At 46.4% G+C, this 20,469-nt stretch overlaps 1 protein-coding gene across 1 annotated transcript in view; it reads left to right on the top strand.

The window, feature by feature from the left end:
* The first annotated feature begins 7,496 nt into the window (after positions 1 to 7,496).
* LOC104164976 (EF-hand calcium-binding domain-containing protein 4A-like) overlaps positions 7,497 to 20,469 on the top strand; it is a 39,689-nt gene continuing 26,716 nt past the window's right edge. Inside the window, exons 1-2 of the mRNA XM_009704467.1 lie at positions 7,497 to 7,555; positions 19,180 to 19,434. Coding sequence (XP_009702769.1) covers positions 19,222 to 19,434 — 213 coding nt within the window. The 5' untranslated portion in view covers positions 7,497 to 7,555; positions 19,180 to 19,221. The remainder of the gene's footprint in view (positions 7,556 to 19,179; positions 19,435 to 20,469) is intronic.

Below are 20,469 nucleotides of genomic sequence, written 5' to 3'. Positions count from 1 at the left end.
CCTTCGCCCTCGCCTCGTCCGCCTCCCCTGCGGCTGTGGGGAGAGGGGAGCGGAGGGCTGGGGGGCTGGGTGTGCTGCGAGGGTCCTTGCCTGCCCAGAGTGATGTACCTGCCTTGTCCTCGGCTGTCGGTGGTCCCTTGCTGGTGAAGGACGGGTATGGAGGATCCATGTTCCTGTGCAAAGCCGCTTTCTCTACCACGCACCACTCCTGAGGCGTAGCTGTGGCCGTGGGGTGGGGAGCGCTGCCCTGGTGAGGTCTGGGCTGGGGAGCTGCCATCCCTTCCACTTTCCCCCCCTCCTCTCTTGCTCTGAAGTTTGCAGGCTCCTTTGAGATGAGCTCCGGGAGCTTTGGTCTTGTGTGCTAGACCTGAAGGGAGATCTTTCATTTTCTCATTTTTTTTCAGCATCCTCTGTTCAGGGAATGTTCTTTCTTGCAACAATCCAGCTGCAGATGACACCGCACAATAAAGATGCCGCAGGTCCCTATGGCAGCTGCGGGGGTGCTGCTTCTCCTCCTCTTTGGAAGGAAAAAAAAAAAAACCAGAGTTTTCCCTTTCCTAAGACTGCAGTGTCTTTCTCTTTAACATCCCGTGCGCATGGGATGCACTTCGGTGAACTTGTGTGTTGAACTTCAGGTCCTTCCTGTAGGACTTCCTGAAAACAGCCAAGGGGAAAAGACGCCAGCGATCACCAGCCTTGGACACGAGGAGATGGCTGTGCTCAGGAATATCCTGAGGAGATAGGATAATCCAAACACAGCTTGCTTTAGATGTGGCCCGTTGAGTCCTTGCTTATTCTGATGGAGATGATGGCTGTTGTGCATCAAGGGGCTGTCAGAAAACCAGTAACTTCTAGCCTTGCTTTACCCAGGTTCAGGGACAATCGCATCTCACTTTTCATTTTCTAGAGCTATGTTTGTTTCTGAGGATCATATAAGCAGGTATATAGGGATAAATATGTATATATACATCTCCTGAGGGCTACAGAAATTGCTTTTCTAGATCAAACTGATAATCAGTCTAGTCTGTCCTTTCACTGCCCAATTCAGGTGGTCCAGAGGAGGTTCTGAGAAACCGCAACGGGCTGGAGTGGAAGAATCCTCTCTTTGCCAGGGCATCTTGCTGCACAGAGACTGATGTGAGGCCCGAGGTATAAAATCTTAGGATTCTTCATAAGATGGTATAAAATCTCTCTGAAGCTACCGTGCTGGGCAAACAATGTTGTCCTCATTCTCCAGAGCATCAGTCTTCTCTTGGTCTCTCTACTGTGGCAAGCTAAGCTGGGCAGTATAAACTGTCCGATTGGAAAGTCTGCTTGGCTGTTTTATCACCATCAAATAGGAAAATTTCTCCCCCCCACCTCAATTTGATGCATGTAGTGAATCAAGACCCTGCCATCTACTGCTCTGAAGATTGTATTACAAAGGAGGATTCCATGTGGGGCTGTCTTCAGCAGTGCATAGACAGTGCTGGGGGACTGCTGTTACTCGTGACTTTGCCAGGCAGCCTCTGAGAATAAACTAATGGGATGGGGACAATTGGCAGTAACATAAATCGTATGGGCACAGCTCAGTGTTCTTCATGGTCAGAGAGCTTTGCAGATATTGATCCTTATGTACGAGGTTTGGTTTCCATAATAGAGCCCACATGTTACTCGCTGTCTAAATCTTTTTGATTTGACAAGGCTGCTCTGGGGACTGAATCCTCCCACCACTCCTCGCCTGCTTGCAGGAGCTCATCTCGGATTTAAAGACAGTGACAAGAAACCTCAGCTGTAGCAAATGTGTCCTCTTCCACTGAGCGGAGCAGTGTCTTCCCTGTTCCTGTCAGACGCTTTTGCTTGCTGTCCGTGTAAAGTCTGAAGTGGAAATACTTGGTTTACTTTGAACTTTGAATCTTTACTTTGAACGGCTGAATCTTGAATGATCTGTTTTGTTGTCACATCAAAAGAGCAGAATTGCAGCAACTCGTAAGGCTTTCTGTCCTGTCACTATGCTTCCTTTGATGAGGTATGGATAGCCCAGCAGCTTGAAAGAGAGATGCTGTTGATATTCTGATTACCCCTCTTAATATTTTTCTAGCAGTGTTCTCTTTTTTTTCCCCCATCCTACGTCCTAGAGCTTTAATTTCTTGGCTCATGCTGAGAGGATTTCCCTATGCACGGACCTAATTGCACGTTTTGCTAAACAAACCTGACCTCTGCAGCTGTGTAAGGAGCACTGGGGTGGATTCACGAAATATTCCCTGTGTGCTTCTGCTGTGGCGAGGAGCGCAATGTGCTCATCTCAGGCCATATGTTCAAAAGGTTTGCCAGCCCTAAGCTTTTAAAAACCATCAGCCAGGCATTAAAAAAAAAAGGTGCCATGGGATGACATAAGTGTGTGGGTTTTTTTTGAAAATGATGTTCTTAATTTGCTTTCTTGTGCTGATTTCTGATTGTCTTCGAGATTTCTGCATGTTTGTATAAGCTGCCAGGAATGCTTGAATCTCTGTATTTCACTTGACTGCAGGACGTAGGGGCCTCAAGTGGAATAACAAATATTGTGAGCTTTGGGAGAAAATGATGCCAAACCTCAGGTTAGTAGCTGTTGTGGGTTGTGCGTAGGTTGTGGTACGGTGAACTTTCAAATGAAGTTTGGAGCCATGGTGGGCTTTCTTGTGGTTCATCTGGGTTGGGATAACATGATTGGGAAGCCCTGGGGACTTTTTTAAGCAAGTGTTTTTTCTCTTAACTGTGTGTCACAGAGCACTAAAGCGGGAACATATGCTGTCTTGTGCTGTTGGAGAGTGTGACTTCAGTCGTAGGTTTGTTTTGGAGGAAATGAGGTATGGTACAACACTCTGGAAGGGTACAGTGCTCTCATCTGGTTGGTGTAACTGGAGGAAAAATCTGTCAAGTAATAAGATTGAGAGGGAAGGGGCTTTTAAGATCCCTGCTTTCTATCTAGTGAAGTGTGTGATTGCAGTGAATTTAGCAGAGGTGTCATCTGAAGGAGGAGCTGTTGTCCCTGCTTCTGCAGTTTTAATATCTGTGCTGGTACAAGACTTCGTATCGCTTTTCTGCACCAGTTAACCGCCCGATTTATGTGCAAGGGACTGCCTGGTTCAGAAGGGTGTTTGAGGATTACGTACACCTGAAAACCCCACACGAAAGGTTTGTGTTGTTTGGAGGATGGCAGCAGACTTCTAAAAATGTGACTGGGAGCCGTGAACCTCCTGACATCTGCTGTGGTGGTCCAGCTCTGTCTGGGCATGGGGCTGGCCCGAGCTTGTGATGCTGGTAAGATCCTGGCAGATGCAAAGGTGTCACTTTTCACAGCAGATGAGGTATCGTGGGCTGAGGCAACCTGCGTTTCTGAAGAGGAGATGAGAGTCTGAATAAAGGGAGAGCTCTTAAGACCTCTTCTGCAGCTTTTTGAAAGAATTAACCTTTAGCACGTGTGCTGGATGAAGGCTAGAGCAATGCAGTGAAGGCTTGAAGTCCAGTTGTAGCTGTGCAATCAAGGTAACAGGATTGAGTTGTTTATTGCTTCCTATCTCAAGCTCTTCAAAAGAATACCAAGCAGGGTATCTGCAGACCTTTGGAGGAGTAGGACTGGTGGCTGTGTGGTTTTAAAAATAAATCTGTGGAATGTCTAAATATGTCATTTAGGCTGTGGAAAGGAAACCTTTTGGGAAAAATCCAGCTATGTCTGGGCATAGCTAGGTGAGTCCAGCCTCTGGAAAAGGAGGGTTAGAAGCAGATCGCGGGCTCACAGGCTAGCTGTAAGCCCTTGGCTGGGCATAGTGGGAGCTTGGCAGAGGTGCAGGTGCGGGGAGGCAAATCTAATAGGAAAACTTGGTGGCCCTCACTGTTACAGTAGCTGAATACCTCATTCAGCAAACATCTCTGAGTAAGAGTAGTGCTTTTATCTGCCTCAGTTTCCCCTCTGTAAAATGAAGAGGAGGAAACCGAGCTCATCCCCAGCTGGGAATTTAAGCTGTAGGTGACCTGTATGTTGACAGCATGATGGATGTTGAAGTCTTCTCTCTGGACAAATGGACTGACTCCCTGCAAAATAAAATTGATGGGCTTATCTATTGGCAAGGACCACATGTAAATATTACTGAGCCTTATTTTCCCCATAACTCTTGCTTGTGGACTAAATGCCCAGTTGTTTGTGGGGTGGGCCAGGCAGGCCAGCCAGCAGAGCCATGCCACTCTGGTGTGAATCGCTGCAGGCTGAAGCTCCTGGCCTCTGCCCAGGTGCAGAGCTGCTGAGCTTTGCCCAAGAAGGAAGACAAGCGTCATCGTTGCTTAGATAAGATAAAGCGTGACCAAATCCTTGTTACCCTTGGGAGGTGCGGCTGGATGCCAGCTGGGATTTGTGCAGCTCCAAGGAACAGCCGGGCATTTCAGCTGTGGGGAGGGTTGCAAAGCTTTTTTAAAATGTGGAGACTTGATGCTGAAGCCCAAAAGGGAAGGTAGGTGCACACCAAGGGCTGGTGACACCAAGGGCCTGAGGGGTGAGAGTGAAGGAACAGCCACCCAGAAACCCTGTGGGCAGAAGGACTTCTGCTACGTGTTCCTGTGCCGGTGTCCTGCTGCAGACTTTGGGATTGATGTTGCTCCATGAAGAGCTCCATCAGCTCAGTGTCCTCTGTGCAGGTGCCCTGGTGTCTAGCAGGGCTGAGGGCTGAGGACCACGTCAGCAGCAGTGCTGCCAGAGCCTCCCTCTTCACCTATCACGTTTTTGAAGTTCCAAGATGTCTGTTGGCCTGAACTATGCCCTTCTCTCTGAGATCACAGGAGCTAGGAAAAGAATTCAGATTTATTGGAGAGGAAAAAGCACACATGTGGATGCCCCCACAAATGTACATGTTTCTTCCATTCCATGCTTTGATCCTGTGCTTGAGAGCTGCCTTCCCTCTTCCTCACCCCTTTGCCTCTTAAAGGAGTTTGCGGGATCTCTGCTGTACCTTTCCTTCCTCCCAGACACACAGCCAGAGGAGTAATCCTCTGCTCCAGTACAGCTGCACAAACCCCTTTGATTTAATGCGTTTCCTATGAAATAAAAAGAGTCTTTTGCTTCCCATGCAAATCTGGTTGCTTAGTCGAAGCTGCTAAATGCAAATGGATCACTTGTAGCTGTTCCCTCTGGGAAGAGTGGTGTGGGGCTTTATGTAAAGCATGAAGATAAGACCTCAGGAGCTCGGAGAGCAGAGCAATACACAGATTTGTGCTGGAGAGAGGTCAGCATGGCTGTAGTTCATTCACAACCTGTTTCCAGACTTGTGAGGTGGGATACTAGGCACGGGGATGTTTCAAGCTGTCGATATCAAATAAATGAGCATTTATAGAAATGGATTAATATTTCCTAGTTATGACCGTGTGGGTGTTGGTCAGTGATGCTCTCCCCTCTCTCCTTACCACCTCCCTGCTGCATCCAAGTGCAGAATCGGCACCAACCACGATTTGGTGACTCAACCCGTTCTGACGCCTGGATCTCTTTGCTCTATTCAGGTTGGGTAAATAATGTTCAGTCTGTAATCATGCTTGAGAGCTCTTGCTATTGCCCTAGATATGGAGAGCTGTGATGATGCTTGGATTGGCTTAATCCAATTCGATCTGAAAATTCACTTCGCTGAACAATAAATGTTGCGGGTGGGGGGTGGTATTCAAGTGTCTTTACTAAATCACAAACCGTTTTGGCATCGGTGGATGAAGCCTTTTTCTTTTCAACATGTACCACTAGATACACATGATGTGCAGTATGGTTGAATTAGCATTACTATGGGAACCGTAACTTTGTATTTCCTGACCTTTATCCATGTAACACTAAAGATTCATTAATGTGGTTCCAAAATGCTATTTATTTTTTTGTGTTTGATAAGCTTTTTTGTTCTGGTCAGTCCCAAGAGAAGCTTTATAAAGGAGCCCAGGAGGAGATTAGAGACAGGACAGGCTGCGAGGTGCCGAAGAGCACTTTGCTCCCTTTTTTGTGCTATTCTAGCAGCATCCCAGCTGGGACCATGGTTCAGTGTTAAGCATCACCTCTGCAGCAATGGTAAACAAAATGGTGAGTAAACTGTCCTGCTCAGAGGCAGGTACCTCACTTGGTATGGGCTTGGTTAAGTTTGTTTGCCTCAGCTACACTGCTACGGCCTGTCCCAAGGGATGTATGGTCCTGAGGCTGAAGCAAAGCTGAGCCTCTGAGGAGTGGAGAGGTGATCATCCTGGTCTGAGAGGAGTAGAGCTGCCCTCCAGCAGCACAGAGCCCTCCCAGACAGCTTGACGGAGCTCACTGGCCCTGTTAAACTTGTTTTAAAGAAAAATGTGATCGTTTGTAGTAGTCTTCATGTCCATTTTTTAATCTGGGTTTTGAAATGACCATCTTAAAATATATGGGGAAGGACCCGTCTTTACCTTTGCTTTCTGCAGGTCCCATCATCGCTTGCTGCTGGGAGGATGGGGCTGTTTGGAGCTCCTCTGTTTGCAGGTTGGTGAGGTCTCTGCTGTTCAGATACCAGCTAGAGTCTTCTCCGTGTGAACTGGTGGAAGAGTGGTTTTTGCTCTCTGTAGAGGCTGGGCTTGCGTGCTCGTGACTTGTATGGCAAAGCTTGTTTGCTGGGCAAATATTATTCTTGAGGGCTGACACAAAGAGGGATTTGGGGCAGGGGTGAGCAAAGGGGACAAAACCATAGCAGGTGATGGAAGACCCAGCCTGCCAGAGTCTCAACACGCTCATTTTTTCTTTTCTTTGTCACCTTCCAAGAAGTCCTCAGGCTTAACTAGTGGGAGCTGACACAGCCAAGGACAACTTCATGCTGCCTGGAGGTCCTGGAGCTGCCATTGAGCCACAAATCTCCCATCAGCTTCTCCAACTGTCAGCAGGCAAGGGTGGCTTTGCCTCTTTTTGGTGGCGCTTTGGTCAGCGGCAGGACAGAGGGTGGCATGTCTGGCAGCTTTAGTGAGAAAGTCCTGGGGTGTGTACCCCACCCCAGGGTGTGTTTTACGGTCCTTTGGAAAGATGCTCTTTGCACTGTCATCCTTTGCCTTTCTTTTTTCATAAGCTCTCTGTGCTTCTCTTTGTGAAACAGGTTGCCAGCGTTGTAAAAGTGGAATTAAACTTGAGACAGGATTCACAGGGGTAGTCTCCAGCCCTTCCCTTGTTGAAATCTGGTGGGAGGTAGGCAGTGAGCTACCTGCAAGCACAGCTGCAGTTTCTTGGGGAAGGTAAATTTGGCATGAGATGAGGGATCATCTGCTTTCTCACCACTTCCCCTCTTGCCAAAGGCAGCTCAGAAACAAACCCCTCTCCTTCACAGCTGTGTGTGAGCCAGGATTACAAAGAATTTACCTTTGGAGCTTAATGACAGTTTTTCTTGTGCGGCTTTCTAAACCGATGGCTACTAGCCTATGTTGGAAAGGGGATGAGATTGCAAACCACACCTCCTAGCTCGGACCTGCTCTGATACTCTCTTTACAGTGGCAGTGTTTGTTCTCCGCTAGCTTTTTGCTGTGGAATATACTGCTGATTCCAGGGAAGGGGAACGCTACTGTCCTGCAGCTCAAGGTATTTGGGGACACCTGCAGAGAGAGAAAATGAGGTTGTGCAACGGGGTGGAGGGGAGGGAAGAAAGCCTCTGTTGTTTGGGCAAGGAATTATTTGAGAAGGAAGTCTGAATGAGCTTGCGAGTTGCTGTGTCTCGGCAGAGTTTCTCCCTAGGAACTTTCTGTTCCGACTTCCTGCTTTTGCTTTAAAGCAGCAGAGTAGAACTCAGTGGCATTGTCCATCGCTGCAGAAAATGGTCGTTATTCCCGTGATGGAGGACTGAAAACTTATTGATTGGTTTTCAAGAGCTGGAGGTGCTTAATTAACAGATGGTTAATGCTTCAGTTTGGATCACCCAAGGTCTTTGCAAATGTTGAACTGAAGAAACTTGCTCTCAGTTCTGATGTGGTTCTGCAGGTTGCTTAACTAATTCTAGTGACTCATTGATTTGGGAAACTGCTGATTTAGAGTAATAGCTGCAATGGTTAATTTTCAAAAGTAAAGGGGAAAAAGTACATATTCAGAATATGTGGGATTGTGATGTTTTCTTATGAAACAGGTGTCTTGAGCTGGTTAGATTAAAAACTAAGGATTTTCTGCTGCATACTTTGTGAAGACTTAGAAATTTTTCTTTAAAAACATTTGTCAGGAAATTTTCCACACTCTCTCTCATAAGCGTACCCATTGCCCCCCTTTTCTGTAATTCTACATTGGTGGTGTTGCTGTGGGCTTCTGACTCAGTGACAGCTTTTGTCAAAGAGGGGAATATTCCTCCTCCCACCCAGTAATTTCACCTTTCCCAAAACAAGTTGAACAAAAGCACCTCTCAGGCGGCATCTGCTTCTGAGTTTGCTTCAAATGCTGTTCCTTGCTTTGATTGCTGCTTGGACTAAGCTGTGCCTGGTATGCAGGGAACACGTGCCCTTCAGTTGCCCGTGTTATCGCGCTTTGTGGAGGAGCTTTGTGGAGTTCAGGGCTTGTGGCTGCTTGAAACATTCTTCTGCCTTGTAGAAATCTGAAGCTTCTAGTATTTTGTTGTGAGTGTCGTGTCGTGTGTCCATTGTCCACCCCCGAATGCAAAAGGGAGAGGATATTTCGGATATCTTGTACGAGATCCTGGAATTCTTGGACATTCAGACCGGTTCTCTCTTCTTTTGGGAGAGGGAGTGGGAGTGTCGACTCCCTGGGTCCAAGACTTCACCTGTGGTCCCCTCAGTGGTCTGACAGCCAAGTTTCTACTCAGGACATGGATTTCATTCTTTTCCAGTGCACAGATTACACTGGCATTTCAGGAAAGATGTTTTGCGTAGCACAGCTGACACCTCCTTAGCTCACAGGAAGGGGTGAATCTTTGTACCCCTTGTTATCAGGGTACATCCTTAGCTGAGAGGTAACCAAGTGTCACACACCTGTGCATGTGGCCATTTTCATCTCTGTGAGGCAGAGAATGAGTTAACTGTCTTAAAAATTGGCTTCACCCAGCTGCCTTGGCTCTGTTTGTTGTTTTAATGGCATTTGCAGAAAGGTCAAACTGTCCATGGGTCCCATACATCGCTCCTGGGCAAAACCAATACAGCACCAGCCACAGAGAGGCTTCTCCAGGGCGGTGTGGTGTATTTTTCCTGCTTGTTAATTTTTGCAAACCGTTTTTGTCCTTTAAGTGCATCTTGCAGATTCAGAACAGTGAGGTAAAGCTTCTGCCCCTGGTCCCGTTGCTAATGTGCAGCTCAGAGAAGATTATGGGGGTGAGATCACTGTGTCCAGTTCTCAAGGTACTGGAGGTGAATTTCCTGGGATGAGGAAAAGATGCTTGAACTTCATGCATCCGCCCTGCAGTTGTAGCCCACTGGATAAGGAGGTTTCAAGTGCTGCAGTGAACTTGCTGGCTCAGCTGGAGAAGAAATCACTGTCACATGTATTCACTGAGCAGTCTGAGTGGGTGCTTTACCAAAAAGAAGTTTTCCCCTTTGAAAGGGGATTAAGTGGTCTGATGTTCTGCTTTGATGTTTTATCTGTGCATGTGTGCGGGGGAGTTTTCTGAGGACAACATAACACCACCACAAAACCCGAATTTTTGTGTTTCATAGAATCGTTATGGTTAGAAGAGACCTCAAAGATCATCAAGTCTGACCTTCTACCCAGTACCACCATGCCCACTAAACCCACTAAACCATGTCTCGAAGCGCCACATCTAAACGTTCTTTGAACACCCCCAGGGATGGTGAGTCTACCACCTCCTGGGCAGCCTGTTCCAATGCTTAACGACTCTTACAGTGAAGAAGTTCTTCCTAATATCCAGCCTGAACCTCCCCTGGCGCAACTTGAGGCCGTTTCCTCTTGTCCTATCCCTTGTTACTTGGGAGAAGAGACTGACCCCCACCTGGCTACACCCTCCTTTTAGGTCGTTGTAGAGAGCGATCAGGTCTCCCCTCAGCCTCCTCTTCTCCAGACCAAACACCCCCAGCTCCCTCAGCCGCTCCCCATCAGACTTGTGCTCCAGACCCTTCACCACCTTCCTTGCCCTTCTCTGGATTCGCTCCAGCACCTCAAGGTCTTTCTTGTGGTGAGGGGCCCAGAACTGAACACAGGATTTGAGGTGCGGCCTCACCAGTGCCGAGTACAGGGTGACGATCACTGCCCTGGTCCTGCTGGCCACACGATTCCTGATACAGGCCAGGATGCCATTGGCCTTCTTGGCCACCTGGGCACACTGCTGGCTTATGTTCAGCTGGCTGTTTGAAGCTTTGTATATCCATTAGAACCTTTTATCCACTTATTCAACAAAAGACTGTTTCTGCATAATTTATTTTTGCCCTTGAAGTACTTCAAGGACACTGACGGAGCATGTCTGGCTCTCCACCAGCACAGGACTGAGGTTTGCCTCCTTTCAGCCTGAATTTTCTCTGCAGGACACCAAGCGTATTTGCATTCCTGAGGGAAGAACCTCATATACTAGCACCTCTGCTGCTCTCAGGGTGTGAAAGGAGTTTCCGCAGCAGCATTTCTGCAGACATGTCCTTGCTGAGCTGCAGCAGCCAAGGTAGTGCTTGTCGTGCGTCGAGTTTTCCTGGATGACATCTTAGCTGTTCAGTAACGAGTGGCACGAGCCCAGCAGAGGTATGCCGACTTCTGGTTGTTGTCTCTGGTACAACCCGCTCTGCACGCAACTGCTGCCTTTGCTAAAGGGGCAGGTAAGGCAGGAGGAAATCGCCAGCGATTCAATTAAACAAGCTGAGGAGCTGCCCTGGCTTTATGTAATTTCCTGTAAAGATTATTTGGAAAGCTTTAAATGCCAGCTTAGACCTGGAGCTTGTCTTCCTTATGGGGTGTTCCTGCTCCTGCCTGCTGCACCAGCCCTTGGAAAAGAGGAGTAGAAGAGAGCAGGGACCTCCTTTGCCTGGGCTCCCAGTGCTCAGTTTTTGATTTGAATCAAAAATGATCCAGTGTGTCTGATGTCAAATGCCAAGTTCTCTGTCTTCTGTCCTCCTTTTCCCACATCTGGGCTGGCACAGTTTGTTTGCCTCCTGCCTACCTGCCTGGCCTGTAGGTATCACCAGCAGAGCTGAGCACTTACTCTGTGGTCAGCACACTTGGTGTTACATGGGTGTAATCTCCCTACTGATTGCTGAACTCAAAGCAGCATCTGCCTCCAACTTCCCAACACTGGTAGCGGTGTTCGGCTAATGTGAATAAAGGCTGTATTATCTCTTCACAGCTAAAATATCCTGTCTTTCTCAATTATGTCCTTGAGCTGATTGTCTCTGTCCTCTAACAACCATGTATTTGTTGTGGAACATTAACAGCAGTGGCATTGGTGAGAAACTTGGTACTGCTCAGAGCTGTTTCCACTTGACCAAGTGAATGATGTTTACTTACTGCTGGCTAACCGTGTCCTTTGTCAATGTGCAGCATGATTTCCAGCCTATGAAAATATAATGGATTCTTCTCCTTGAAGCCAAAGGGTACAATATTGCTGGTTTTTCCATTCCTCTGCCGCTGTGGTATATAAGATGAATGCTTAGGTTGCATTGTATGAGATGGCAGAATGTTCTCTTCTGTCTCTTTAAAAAAAAGTTTCAGGAGACCTGTAAGCCTTTATCAAGTGAAGGGATTTGTAAAAATTAGTTGTTTTTAAACTAGCTGTTGCTATTTGTCATGTCTTATTGCAGGCGTGTTCTTTATTTTCTGAAAAATCAGCTGTGTGCTGGGTCTGTTGACAGATCCAAGACCGTTAGCTGTTTATGGAAAAAATGTGGTTTGGATTTTGGTTTTAATTGCTGAGAATTAACCCTTGGCCCAGATACTGTTAGAGGAAAAACTGATGCTTTTTGTCTCTCTCCACTCCCCAAGCAAAACAACCCAACAAAGCCAAAACCCCGATTAGAAGGAGCAGTTCCAGTGCAAACACGTGCTCTCAGTGCCAACGCTGTGACACCGTGCCAACGTGAGAGAGCTGCAGAGTGTCACCGGCTTGCGATGGGCATAGCTGGGGAGCGGCGTGTGGGTGTGATGGAGGATTTGGGGCAATTTCTGGGGGAAAGAATGTGGTTTTGATATGTTGTGGATACCTATCTGTGTTGAAGATTTATCATATTGATGGTTCTTGGCACGTGTTGGTGCTTTCTGTGGTGCTGTTGAATCAGGAATCACAAGATTTATCATATTGATGGTTCTTGGCACATATTGGTGCTTTCTGTTGTGCTGTTGAATCAGGAATCATTGGTGAGTGCAGTTTTAAGAAGTTTATTTGTTCACCTCCTGAAATAAAAAAAGAGAACTGTTACCAGTTTCAAGTTACTTGCAGATAGGAGCATAGAGTTTGCATCAAACAAGTTTCTCCGTTGCTTTTTTAGCAAAGATCAAGAAATTGGTATGATAAGTCATAAAGAAGCGTTTCTCTGATGAACTTTGGTGAGGGAAACGGTGAGTTGCAGCAGAGCACCTTTTTTAAGATGCTATTCAGAATGATGGAGCCCCTTGCAGCTGTCTCTGTTTCTGGGATATACCTCTGTGTTGTACTGACATATCCCATGATGAAGTCATCCATCAATATTGCAGCATGGGTTAGCTCAGGGCTATCAAGCTGGGCTAATCTCCTACTGAGTAAACAACACAAAGGTTCCTGGATTCGTTCCTGTTTCCTTAAAGGGATGCAATCAAGTGCAGGCAATTAACAGAGAGAGAGAGAGTGAAGTGTAGCTCTGGGTATTACACCCGATTTCAGACTCTCTGCCCAGGGTGTGTATGGGTTTCTGAGGGGTTTTTTAAAGAAAAAAAAACCCTTGCAAAACAATTGATGTTTTTCTAATTTTTCAGTGTATTTCTTTTCCTGCCGTTCCCTTTGGGAAGGGAGAACCCAACAACCACCCAAACAAATTCCAAACAATGGAAACAAATTTCCTAGATGAGCAAAATTAATTTTGAATAAAATACACTGAGAAATAACTCTTTTCTGTCTGCCCTCCTACCAACCTTTTCAGGCACCATTGGCAGAGCCTTTTAAAACAATTTCTACCAAATGGGTGCCCAGTTCCTTTGAGCAGCTTTTGGAAGTACTGTGGAAGCCAGTCTGACACAGGGGTCAATGTCATTCCCTGGCAAGACCTCTGCTCTACCTTCACCTGGTCAGATTTGTATGGCTGTAATTTTGTCAATGCATTTAGAATGTGTGCTTTTTGCATGCAACTAGGATAATGATTGTAAATATGTGTATTTGATCACAGAATCTCACAGTACTATAAAAGCTGGGATGCGTAGATGTGACTGTGTCCTACAACAAGCACTTTTTATAGTAATTATTTGCTTTCAAAACATTGGGAGGGAAAGGAAGGTAGAACAAACAGAGCAAGTGGCATATGTTTGATAAAAAATGGTATAAGGACCTGTTAAGCTTTTATTGCCCTTTGCTTTTAAAATGTACCTCTTATCAGCCGCTCCTGAGCGATGCTCCCATCCCATGAGCAAGCAACAAATGCTTTGTACTACCGCGTCTTGGCATGCTTTTGCTATGCGTTTGTAATTTGCTGAAGCAACTGGTTCTGCTGCAGGGGTCCCTTGTGTAACGTCTTTTTGTGTAACATCTTCTCGTGCATGGGATCAAACCTGTCTCAGCCAGCATGCGAGTCACCAGCGTGATCAATGCCCACCTGAACACCCCGTGAATTCCTTCTTTTAAAGTTCTAAGGCTCTTTTTCAGCACCAGGAGTAGAAAGGAAAGGGTCTGTGTTCTTCTGATCTGTTAAAATAAATGGCTTACATATTTAGCTTTAGTATGGAGGTGTGTTTGTTTTTCCCAATAATATTTCCTTTGGCAGAGATACAGGAGAACGTCTTTTGGGAAACTTCCCAGCAAGTATCTGAGCACTTTAATTTGTGGTACACCTTGGACACCTACTATGTACCTATAACGATTATTTTTTTTTTTTAATATTCCCTTCTACCACCATGTCACCAAAAATACAGTGATATGGGAAAGCAAAAACCTGCTGTCCCTTATAGCTCTACAGGACCCAAACACTGGACTTGCTCTGTAATCCTGGGTAAGCCACTTAGCCAGTTGTGCTTTGTTTTGTCCTTCTTCATTAGCTGTTGCTTCATTGTCTTGCATTGGGGCAGGACTGGTAGGAATGCTGTCTGTTCAGTGCGTGGACAATGCCTTGCGGTGACTGCGGTCATCTAAGGACCAGCTGCGGAAAATTTGGCTGCACTCCCCACTTTCCTTTCCTCCTTGTCATCGGGCTGTGGAAAATAAAACAAACCCCAAAGTTGTCATGTGCACACAATGGTCACGGTCATGTAGATAAGGGCTTGGCTGTCGATAGAATTTTAGCCATGACTTTTCTTTACCTCTTTAAAACTGCTCACTGTTACAACAAGCTTTCTGAGACAATAAATGGAAACCATGACCCTGTAACGCTACCTTGAAAGCAGTATCTGCCCTTTCCAGGAAAAGCACCTTGGGTCTGTTCTGTTTGTTGAAATTTGCAGTTTCGTCAAGTTCTGTGTTCAAGTTTGTCATTCTTCAGCTTCAATGCTTTGAAACTATTTTGATGCTTGAGTTTCACATGTAATTATCAGTCTCCAGGAACTGAGTCTTAAAATAAAGTGCCAGCTGTCACAAGCATCAGAACCAAATTGGAGGAGCTGACAGTCTATAAGCATAGGCAGGTGACATGACTTACCCAGGGCCATACAGCAAGCTGACTCAGGATTAAAATTCAGGTCTTATGATTTCCCCAAAGAATGCCATGCCCATGGGATCCAGCTGACTTTCTGGCACAGCTTGGCACAGGACAAACTGCACTTTATGCCTCAGGTGGTGTTAAAATATGCCCGTAAGACTGGTCTGAGTTAACTCTGTGTAGAAATACAAGACATGGTGTTAGCTGTCTTTACTGGCAGTCGTATTTCCTGTTCTGTGCTGTGTCTGAGAAGATCTGTGTTTGTTTTCCAGGCTCTGGGAAAGTTGTCTTGCAGGAACAAGTGAATTTTTGCTTTCTGGGCCCCAGCACACACCATGGCAGGAGATAACTGGTGTAATCCACGGGTCCTGAAGACTGGCTTTCTCTCGAGCTCTGTATCAGGTTGTTGGACACTGCCCAAAACTGGACTATGCAATATCAGAGCTGACCTTGAGCATAGGCAGCCAAACCCCTGGGGTGGGTGAAGAGGAGGCTGCAGAAGGACATTACACACTGAGGCTGGCCAGGGCCATTGGAGCCCGTTCGTGCCCCCATGTCCCTGGCACTTCCATCTACCTGGTAGGCCCTGGGAGAAGAGTTTTTGGTCTCTGCCACGGTTCTCAGATGTGAAGGTGGCAAGGAAACACTTGTTTGAGCTGAAGCTGGGACTCTGTCTCTTGTGGAGTGGGTGCTGGTCAAACCGTATACCCAGAAAAATCGAATAGTCCCGTGAAGCTTTGTCAGCACCCACTGATTGCAGCAGGCACCCCGTTTCTATCGGCATGTTCATGTGAATGTTTTCATATGGATTCAAAGGGAGGCTGGACAAGTGTCTTGGAAGATGAGGGAGGAACCATGTGGCTCAGGAGTTGCCTGAGGCTGACATGGGCTAGAAGCTGGCAGATCTCTTCAGGGAAGCCTTCTCTGTGCTTGCCCTGCTATGACTCTTCCCTCACCAGCCACTCACAGCCACCATCCAGGGCAGGATGCTGGGCTAGACGAACTCTGCCATGACCCATTGCGGATGTGATGGAAATCAACAGCACCAAATAAAGCGATTGTCCTGACTCCAGGCTAGGTGTGCAAATTCATTCTTAACTGGTGCTGACTCAATGACTACCTTGTCCTGCCAGAAGAGACCAGGAAGTTTCGATGAGAACCCCTGGCTTTGTCACTGGAGATGGCTTGGCTACGTCTCGCTGGGGGAGCCTGGCAGGTTTGCCTGACCAAAAGCATTAGCTGCCCGTACCCATCTTCTCTGCCTTTTCCACTTGTGTCAGACAAGCGTGGCTTTTGCCAGGCTGATCTTTCTGCACCCAGGCCAGCTCTGCTGTCCTCGCTTTTGGGTACCAGACCACAGTTTTAGTACTCTAGTGACCTCAGCCTCTTTCAAAGTTATCCTTCAGTGATGTTCTGCATCTTGCTGATGAAGCTGCTTCCCCAGCAGTTTGCAGTGATGATCTGTACCTGGGGAAGGTATGACAGCACTTGTTAAGACAGAGATCTGCTTTGTGCCTCATCTGCATTTATACCATGCAACACCCTTACAAACAGGGATGGAGATTAAGAGTTTCTCAGCCAAAGGCCTCTGGGAGAGAAGTCCATCAGAGCTGCTTACTGAGCCTCTCTCTTATTTGCCGCTTTGTTCCTCTATAAGTGCTGTCTCGCCATTGGAAGAGCCACATCTGGCTTGAAGCCACTTGAAGCAGCTTGAACAAGAGACTCTGCGCTCTGAACATTGAATTAATGGACTTGGTCTTTTACATGTGAGTGAAATCCTTTCAGACTCTTGTCCGTGTCAGGCTCCCAGCTCTTCTAATTAAGAGGCTTTTAGCTCAACCAGTGTTTGGGAGCTACAGTACAGCTGGGCTATTGATAAAATGAGGAGATGCTAGAGGTAGGGATGTAATGGGTCCAATTACAGCTTGGAAATATGTCTTGGAGTGAGAACAGAGCATCCTGCTCGTACAACCTTTTGTTTGCTGCAACAGAGCTGGGGAGACATTGTCTGCGTGGGCTGCTCTGGCTTTTGAAATAGAAATGATGGAGCTGGTAATAAGAAAGTAAGATCTATACTTCTGGGGACCTCAGCATCTCTTAAGCAGCTAGAGAGATGTTTCAGAAAACATATTTCTTATTTGTGCTTTTTCTTATTCTGGCTGTTTTCCGCAATCCTGTGGTGGCTCTTGCTTGGAACTCCCGTTTTGTTTATTCCCCTGCTGCCGCCTGCGCTCACCGTCTGGTACAGGGTGCTGCTTGTGCTGAGACTGCATCTTCACGAAGGAACAGGTCAGGCAAAAAGCTTGAGCAAGGTGGTGGCCTGTAGCAGCCAATAATGATCATTCATCAGCATGGCTATGTGATTCCTCACCATAATCACCTGTATAATCTTTGCAGCATAAGATATTTGGGTCTTCTTTTCTTTTTTTCTTTCAAGGCCATCTTTGTGACTTTTACTTGAATGTGAAAAGTAAGCTGGGGTTCTTTCTGACTACTTTACTACCAACATGTACAGGCTTGCCATCAGAAGCAAGGTGACTGTCCAGCTAATGGATAGAATCAAGCTTTAGTTTCCAAATTTTGCTGTGTTGGCTCCGTAAGGTAGGAGGGTTTGTTTGAAAAAGAGCAAGATAGAAAGACATCCCCTGTCTTCTCAGTTTTCATGCTTTCTTCCCTCCTTTTCTCTGCAGTATTCCCCAAAGCTTGGGTCCAGCTCTGTGTCCATTGCTTGCCAGAGATGTCTGCTTGACTAGAAACATATAATAGTACCCATTTATAGGTCATCTTCTGCAGAGTTTCAAATAAATATCTTCTCAAGTGACACTAAATGGAGGTGCCCTGAAAAAACACTGATTTGAAAGGGGGAGCGAAGCGTTCTGCTTGTTCTTTGAAGCAGAACCACCCTCTGGCTTGTGAACCAGCAGTAACAAACAGAGTCAAATAGTGTGGTACGTAACTGCCTTCTTTTGTGTCAGCTTCATATAATTCTCGCATGTGACATTCTTCTGGCCATCATGCACTTTATCCTTCCATTGCACTAAGTGTGCAAACAGAATTAATTTGTTTGTTATCATGGCATCTGTATGTGACTTTTAATTTCTTGGAGATTTAAAAAAAAACAAACCCGCACCCTCAAGCCCTCTCCGTCTACCACTGTTTAAATCTGCTCTCAGCCTGCTTGCACAGCTCGCTTCTGCCCTGCAATGCAGCACCCAGATCTGCCGAAGGAGAAGTCTAAAGCAATCAGTGCAACAAGGCTTAAAAAAATGTGGTGGTGTTGCTGAAGAAAAGCTCTCTGAGGGTGTTACGTGGCATCAGTAAGTTGGAAGGTGGATTGGGGTAGGGATATGTTGTACGCATCTTTACAATCACAGGGCTGTGCTTAAAGGGGTGCTCTCATTCCCAGCCTTTTGGTTTAGGTACTTGTAAGTAACGGCTATTATTTTCTTTGGCCTCTGAAATGTCTCCATAGTCATGTGGTTTCCTTCCTAAAAAGGTGAACATTTCAGATTAAAATTCTGTTTGGCAGCATATGAGCTCTCAAAACAGAGGCTGGAAGGCAAGGGGGGCAGGAGTGCCCAGCTTATAAAATTTTTCCCAGTGTAGGAATTGTCTGACCTTTCTTTGTGCTCTAATAACATGAAAGGAGATGGAGTTACTATTTGGGAACAAGAAAATGTCAGAGGTGGAAGGGGACCTGGGTGGGAGAGGGCTGGGACAAACATTCCTTCTTCTCTTTCCTCCGTCACTTGCACAGATCTTCCTCCTATCTGCCTTTGTCCTGCTCTTGCAGTTGTGATGCAGGTTTGATGTTTAAAGGTGGTGCAGAAAAGCAACAGGAGGAGGAACAGCACATGTTATTACCAGAGGAACCCAGACCAGAGAGAAGCATCCTGGTCAGGGCATCCAGGGAGCTGTGCAGGAGCCAGGAGCTGGCCCTGATCGCAGTGTTTGAGCCCTCTGTCTCAGCTAATGTGGGACTATCACCATGCTCCCGTGCAGATTTAACCTGCCCGCTTTAATATTCCTTTCCCATCCTCTCGTCTCTGCTGAAACCTTCCCTTGGCACCTTACTTTCACCAGCAGAGAACTCTGACTGCCCTGTAGGTCTGAGCCAGAGGCAGAGAGATGGCGAAAGAGCATCCTCGCTCGGGTGCAGGATCTGGAGCCCATCACAATGTGGAGGGTTACGGCTGTATGGTAGGCTCGGTTACACCCACGTTGTGTACAGTATGTACCTATGTGTGGTGTGTACCTCTGATACAAACTCCCTCCCTTCTTCCTCTCCCCTCAGTAACAGATCATAGAAGAGTTGGGGTTGGAAAGGACCTTTAAAGGTCATCTGGTCCAGATACGGATGCTGAATATTGTTCTTTCAAACCAACAAGGCATGCAAGTAGATGATATGTGGGGTAGAAGTGGAGGGTCATGTTTGACCGAGGTTTCTCTTTTCCTGCCTCGCAGCTTTCTGTTTGCCCTGGCCCTGGGGGAAAAGACTTTGAGAAGATGGAGAACCAGAGGAGAGCACTCTTGGGATACGTCCATTGGGAAGGAGAAGAGGAAGGGGATGAGGAGAATGGAGTGACTCCTGGTGCTTCTCCTTCCAGCCAAGTGAGCAAACTGGAAGATGTGCAGGTGGAGATGCTTGAGAAGGCAAGGGAGCTCTTCCAGCTGTGTGACAAGGACGAGAAGGGTTTTATCACCAAGGTGGACATGCAGGTGATGGGAAAAAAAAATCCTTCCCCTATCCTGGGGGGAGCTGTAAAGTCATGGGTAGCAGAAGAGGGGAGAATGTGGCATGTCTTTACTTTTGGCAGATGTGGGTGTGCACGTGGGCTCTGTCTTATTCAGATTTCTGGGAGCCAAACTCTGCCACAGCCAGCTGCTAGGAACCAAAGATCCCAGGAGGACCTTGGACCTCCATGGAATTCCTGGGACAAGTGGGACTGCAATTCCAAATTTTTAAGGAATGCACAAAATAAAAAAAAGTTGCAACAGTTCCTACAAACTTTAAGCATGTGGTGGATGGGGAATCTGGGGGAAAAATTATCTTTAGTTTAATGTAAAAAACCAAAACAATACAACAACACCCCCAAACCCCACACAATCAACAACAACAAAAATGCACCAACCTTTTAACAAAAAAAGCTGTATAATTTTTTTTTGTCTCAATCATAGCTAAACTCTGATCTCAAAAACTCGCTTTAGGCCTGAACTATAACTTTGTTCCAGAATAATGTGTTTTGATGCTTTCTGTTACAAACAGTATTTTTTAACCAAATCTCTGTATTTCTTTGAGTTTTCTTTTAATGGTTTATCAGGAAGGTTACATGTGGATTATTTTTCTCCTGTCCCATCTCTCCCTCCATATATAATTAATGCTTGGCAGATCCATGCTGGTTTAATTATTGACTCACTTTGTTTTGGGTTGTGTGATGCCTAATTTTGATAGTTACATTAATAAATACTTATTAAGCTTTTATCTAAAGCTGCACATTTAACGGACAGTAATGAGGTTTTAGCCTACAGCTCTTGTTATTTGGAAGCTTCTTTGGTTGCCCCTTCACACTAGGTGCTCTGCACATGTATTATGAAGGGAAATCTCTCTGCTCCTTGTCTATGTTGTGGGATTAACGATACGGTCCCAACAGGCAGAAGATCATAGAATCACAGAATGGTTGCGTTGGAAGGGCCCTTAAAGATCACTTAGTTCCAACCCCCCTGCCATGGGCAGGGACACCTTCCACTAGACCA

This window comes from Cariama cristata, unplaced genomic scaffold, assembly GCF_000690535.1.
Source record: "Cariama cristata isolate BGI_N322 unplaced genomic scaffold, ASM69053v1 scaffold21717, whole genome shotgun sequence".
Taxonomy (NCBI): Eukaryota; Metazoa; Chordata; class Aves; order Cariamiformes; family Cariamidae; genus Cariama; species Cariama cristata.
The sequence above is the reverse complement of the archived record's forward strand: the minus strand, read 5'-3'. Positions and strand labels throughout refer to the sequence as shown.